Source organism: Haematobia irritans, chromosome 4, assembly GCF_050003625.1.
Source record: "Haematobia irritans isolate KBUSLIRL chromosome 4, ASM5000362v1, whole genome shotgun sequence".
Taxonomy (NCBI): domain Eukaryota; kingdom Metazoa; phylum Arthropoda; class Insecta; order Diptera; family Muscidae; genus Haematobia; species Haematobia irritans.
In genome coordinates, this window is record NC_134400.1 from 227660093 (window position 1) to 227666830 (window position 6738).

The 6738-nt window shown below is 33.0% G+C and overlaps 1 protein-coding gene across 1 annotated transcript; it reads left to right on the forward strand.

Moving 5' to 3' along the window:
- The first annotated feature begins 2195 nt into the window (after window positions 1-2195).
- LOC142234197 (uncharacterized) lies at window positions 2196-5242 on the forward strand. The gene is made up of 4 exons (XM_075305283.1): window positions 2196-2438; window positions 4436-4663; window positions 4724-4871; window positions 4938-5242. Exons 2-4 carry the CDS (start codon window positions 4445-4447, stop codon window positions 5060-5062), a joined length of 492 nt encoding a protein of 163 aa, XP_075161398.1. The 5' UTR covers window positions 2196-2438; window positions 4436-4444; the 3' UTR covers window positions 5063-5242.
- The last annotated feature ends 1496 nt before the right edge of the window (window positions 5243-6738 follow it).

Here is a 6738-nt window from a genome sequence, read left to right on the forward strand (position 1 = left end):
TAATAATATTTTATTCAAAAGCCATTTCGTTTATATCAAGCACTGTTTCTGAATGTAAATTTTTAATAACCCACATTTCGAAGTTTCATTATAAAAATTGAATAAAGGTCTAAATTACAGAAAAAATGGGTTCGGTCGGAGCAGGAATTGAACCCACGACCCTTTGCATGCATACATGCTAACCACTGCTCCACGTGGCCAACAAATGTATGTTTCTTTTAAATAATGTTATGTTTGCATGGGCCCGTGGGCGCTGAAAACTATGCTATGTAAATGTAACTTATAACGATAATTGTCTACTGGTGACTATAACAGCTACGTAGCCCAGTGGATAGTGTGTAGGCTTACAAACTGTATGGTCCTCGGTTCGATTCTCCGTCCAGGCGAAAGGTAAAATTTAAAAAATTTATAAAATTGAATAATTTCTTCAACATTATTTGCATTACAGAAAAAGGTACCAAGAACTAAAAATTTCGTGGAAGTGAAAATTATGTTGGGGAATGAGCACAATCTTCTTGGGGGAAAATTCTACAGGGGAGCTTAAAAGAAAATATTTATATCGAAACTCCCGAAGGTGTTCAAGCAAAAACTTTTGGTCAGGTTTTGAAACTCAATAAAGCCTTGTATGGCCTAAAACAATCGAGTTTAGTAGGGAACACAAAATTGGACAAGGCATTACAAAAATTTGAATAACAAGAAAAGATGGTAATATTTATTTAGACCAGGAGGAATACATAGGTGAGATGTTAAAGAAGTTTAATATGGAAAATTATAATCCTGTCTCAACTCCTATAGATGTGAATACGAAGCTCTCAAAAGAAACGTCAGATGCCGAAATAAAGGAAGTGTCAGGTATACCCTATCAACAAGCAATAGGCAGTTTACTCTATGTGTCAAACTATACGAAACCTGATATATGTCAAGCAGTAAAAAAAAACTCAGCACTTTCAACAATTGTCCAGGCAAAGCACATTGGTGCGCAGTCAAGCGAGTTTTAAGATACTTGAAAGGGACGAAGAATGCGAAATTAAAATTTTGTAAATATGGTAACGAAGAATTGTTTGCATTTTCGGATTCTGATTGAGCAACCAATTGTGATGAACGACGCTCAGTTACGGGATATGTTAGTATATTTCAAGGCGGATCAATATCTTGGGCATCTAAACACCGAGCCACGTAATCTACTGTGACAATCAAAGTGCAATTAATCTTGCATCGACCAGTAAATATTTGGCAAAATCCAAGCACATTGATGTTCGCCATCACTTTATACGTGAAAAAAGAGAGTCGAACATTGTTCAGTTTGTTAGTATGAAAACTTAGGATATGGTAGCTGACAATTTAACGAAGGCTGTTCCTTCCAATAAACATCAAATTTGTTCAATTCAAATGGGATTAGATTTTTTGTAAGTTTTGTTCGAGTGGGGATGTTGAAAATAACTCTCTTGTAAATATGCTTGAGCGAACAAAACATGTATGCTTTGAGAATTAAATTTGTTTTTATATGTCAATAAATTATTTCTTTATTACTTCTTTTCAAATCGTTCAACTAAATAAACGTGTTTTATTTATCTCTGCTAAAAGGATACATTATAAATATTCAATAAATTCATTGGACTTTAATTCATTCGTTTTGTGTTATTAAATATATAATTCATGACAGATAGTTAATGATGGAACGGAGTTCAACAAAGACTCTTCTGAAATTGATTTATAAGCTTATATTGAAAATTCGTTTCGTATAAATAGGACATCTGATCAACTGTTAAAAAATGTTCAGAAGTGGTTCGGGTTCTCCGTGACATGAAGCGAATTGCTTGAAATTTCTCTGATGAGGCAGTGACATTGTGTTATTTTCATTATTTTGAAGTGAATAAAGTTCGACCTCAATTATAACGCCATCACTATACATTGTCGATGTTGGCACATACCCAGTGGGAAATCTGTCTATCATGAATTTGTCTTCAATGATGTCTTTAAGAAAATATTGCACACAATTTGCTTTCTATAGACACTTTAATAGCCACATTCTTGTATGTTGTCTACAAAACATTTATTTGAAGACAATGTAATCGATGCACGGTGAAAATGTCATCATGGACATGTTCGCTGCCAGCGTCTTGCATAGCGTCTTGAATCGTTTTGATTTTTGAAAATAACGGCATTTAAAAAAAAACACAAACATTTGGTTGTTGACTAGATAATATACGTGATGTAGAAATGTCATCAACGACATGTTCACTGCCAATGTCTTGCGTAGTGTCGTGGACAATACTTTTTTTCCTCTGAGCTAATGAAAGTTAACGGGATATAAAATAACAAAAAAACAGTTGAAGTAAAAATGAATCATTTAAGTTCTGACAGCTGAAGTGACAAGACGTGTATTGTTAATTTTGTGTGTGCCTTATTAGAAGTGAAGTTTTTTAAAGAAAAATCTGGTAAGTATTGCTTAGCTCTACCCAAAAATGACTTCCCGAAGAACTATACAACGTCATATTGCTCTGAAAAAGAAAAACATTTTACAAGTTCTAAAGAATATTAAAGAAATTGAATTGACAATTAATGAGAATGGCGACAGTCGTAATATTATTGCAGCTAAAAACTCGAACGACTGCCAAATCCAAATGGATGAAACTCTTGAGCGTGAAGATAGTTTAGAACCTCAAAGTAAACCGGAATTGGTAGACAGACTCAGTCGAATATTTAAAAAACATCGTGTCAGTAGAAGATTAGGGGATGATATACTGAGGGTAATGAGCGATGAGGGACTTCAAGTTCCAAGAACTACAAAAAGCCTTTTTAATAGGAGAAAGGGAGGCATAATAATTCGAACGGTAAATCCAGGGCAATACTATCATTTCGGTATTCAAAATCAACTATATAAGCTTGGCGACCGTCTTCTAGACGTTAATGTAATAGAGTTAATGATAGGAATAGACGGACTACCTCTATTTAAAAGCAGTCAGACTGGACTATGGCCGATATTAGGAAAAGTCCTGAATTTAAACGTTAATATAGTTTTCCCTATCGGAATATATTGTGGAGTTTCAAAGCCTGTTTCTATTAATTGTTTTCTTCATGACTTTAATAATAATTTAATGGAAATAAAGAGAAACGGATTTTCTTACAAAGGCCATAATGTATCAATTATTATTAAATGTTTTTCGTGTGACGCTCCTGCAAGAGCATTCGTTACGGGCTGCGTCGGTCACAATGCTTTTCATGGCTGCAGCATGTGTCTACAGATCGGTAAAAAGGTGGAAAGAGTGACGGTGTATTCAAGCTTAAGGGGCGTACCTAGAACTGACCAAATGTTTAAAGAGCGAAGTTCCAAAGAACATCACCTGAATTTTTTCCGCGAAAATACTCACGATTTAGAAGTACAGGGCATTGGAATGGTTTCTCAATTCCCACTTGACCCCATGCATCTTTTTGACTTAGGAGTTACGCGTAAAATGTTAAATTTAATAGTAAAAAATTTAAATTCCAATCAAATTTGTTCAATGACAAATTCTCTGTTATCATTAGTTGGATATATACCCATAGAATTTAATAGGAAACCAAGATCCATAGATCAACTTAATAGGTGGAAAGCGACCGAATTTAGGATGTTTGCTTTGTACACAGGCATAGTAATTCTTAAAAATCTTTTGACAGAAAATGAATACTATCACTTTCTGCTTTTGCATTGCTCCTACAGGCTACTTTGCTGTCCTTACAATTACAAAAGCAATTTAGATAATGCCCAATTGCTTTTAGACGACTTTGTCAAAATTTTCTCCGATATATACGGAGAAAAATACTTAACATACAATGTACATGGTTTACTGCATGTAAAGGAATGTGTAAATTCAATTGGGCTACTAACAACGTTTTCTGCCTATGATTTTGAAAACTATATGCAGTTGATAAAAAAAAGTGTGAAACAACCAGGGAAAATTTTAGAACAAATAAGAAATACTTTCGAGGATGATGATATTATTAATGAAAATAAACCTCTATCCTGTAATAAAAAGTGGGGGAAAATTATTAATATTAACGGAACACGCTGCTATGTTGCAAGTAAAATTCCCAATAATTTGGTTTTATTAAAAAATAAGGAGAATTCCGAATTCTTACGAATATATAAAATAACAAAAATTCGTAACAATAACATATACGCGGAACAAATATTAAACCTCAATAATTTCTTCAATTTACCCATTCCATCAATGCAATTGGGCATTGCAATTGTAAATAATTTGGACGGACAAGACGAAATTAAAATGGACGAAAACGACATTAAATGTAAAATGATGTATTTACCCCACGACGACAATTTTGTTGTTATGCCACTTTTACATAATTGTGTGTAAATGCATAGAATCACACACGTCTGTCCGTTACTTTACTGTTTTGTTATTTTACTTTATTTTGTTTTATTATTTTACTTTAGATTTTTAAAATGGAACAGCTTTCGAAGGAAATTGCAGGAATAAAATCCGATATAAATAAAATTTTTCGACAGCAAGAAGAGATGGCAAAATTAATTGCAGAAAATAATATTTTGCTGCGACGAAACATCAATTTTTACGAATCAGCACAAACTTTATTTCCCATTGACTCTGACGAGGCGCTTAAAAAGTTGGATGCTGACCTACGTACCGATAGGCAAGCTGGAATAGTAAGTAAAACATAATTGAATACTGTTTATTTCATTTATAATATTTTTATTTTATTTTAGGTTTCTGTGATGAGAAAAATTTTATTGGGTAACTTAATGAATATTGATCGTATCATAGCCAAGAGCATAATAATGGAACATAATTATGATGGGACAAAGGAGAAGAAAAGCCTTAAATCGTATTCAAATATTATAAACGGATTATATGGTAGGTTTAGCAGTAATACTATTTTTTATAATAACTTCTAATTTCACATGTTTTTTATACTTTCAGAAGCGGTTAAATGTGATGGTCTTACATACGAAGCTTTCGTCGAAAAGTTGCGAACAGCTATAAGAAGAATAAAAAATACCAGCCACAAACAAAATTCCCGCAAACTAAAAGAAAATAATATTTAAGTAATTTTATATATAAATATAAATTTCGATTTTTAATGAATTATTATTTTTATTTTAATTTCTGTAATCTAAAATTCATTTATGCTATTTTAATATTTTATTTTTCATATAAAATAACACTTAGTCTTTAATTTTAATTGTTTGTCATATAAAATAAAAACATATCCATTATTTTATAAATACGTGTTTCTTTGTAATTATAGAGGAATCTTTAAAGACAAAATGCAGGACAGTGTCGTTAATATTGTCATTAACGAAAACGAGGTAGACAGTGTCTACTACTAATTCTTCAACGAAAATGTAGAAGACAGTATCTCCCACTATGTCATTGACGAAAATCTAAAGGATGGAGTCTCTTATAGTTTCATCGACGAAACTGTAGAAGACAGTGTCTCCCACTTTATCGTTGACGACAATGTAGACGACAGTGTCTGCCACTTTATCATTGACGACAATGTAGACGACACTGTAAGCGATGTTGTCGTCAATGACATGATCGTTCACATTGTCGCTTAGAATTTCGTGCTGGAAATTTGCGACATTTGTATGAAAATGTCGTCAACGATTTGTGTGAAGTGTCCACAGTATGTCTTCAAGGATTTAAAACGGTCGTGCACGATTCGTTGAGGATGTCTTGCAGACAAACACCACTGGGTATGATCATCGGAGCTATCCTAATGCGTAATTTAAATTTCTGTATGACTGTGCGTACGTGTGTGTTTGTTGTTGGTATGTGCGAGTATTATTGAAAATAATTTTCATTAACCACTCAATGTGTCGATTCCGATAGATATAGAGATGTTCGCTTGGCGTATATATGCATACGTCATGCATATATCTACGTAAATACCATGTAGTATGTTCATACAAAATCCCATACTTGTACATACTTATTTGTGAAATATTTTCAAATATATACACTGACTTTGTTTTTGTTTTGTTTTTTCTTGTTTGATTTTTTGCTTTATAGAGATCATCATTTGCTCTGTCGACGTTTGGACGACGCTTCTTCACTATTCTCGTACTCGCATTGATCTTTTTTGGAATTTATAAGGCCGCATTAGGAAAAACATTGTATAGGTCGTTATGAAAGTTTAAACAACAGAATCATTGATATACCATCGTAATTACACGCAGAGAAGAAGAAGATTGCCACGATCATATTCGAAGAGCACAATAATATGATAGAAGCTATTTTTGTGGCGACCACGTACATTTTCTCTTGCAACGCTGTTGGTCCATTGAACACAATGCTAAGAAAAATAACATGGTCTTCACATGATTTTCCCAACCATGTATTGGCCTCAAATTCATTTAAATTGTAAAACTTGTTTTTCGTATTTGAAGACCATTTAGATGCTTATTGCCAGCATAAGTTTTTGTCGGCTAGAAAAAGATAGTTCAGAATTTCTTAAAATTTAAAATTACGCTCATTATGAAGTGTAAATGACAAAAAATTGTCATGTCTAATAAATAAAATAATCAAAATTTTCCTTCCTGGTGGGTTCACTGAAACCAAAAGTCTTTTGATTTCCCTCACTTCCGATGCGACCGGCAAACTCATATACATACATGGGCTACTGATGTAGAGGTGGCGACTGCTACACAATAAGTATTAATCGAAAAATTACTACATTTCATGAAGTATATCAATTCAATCATCACCATATTTATTT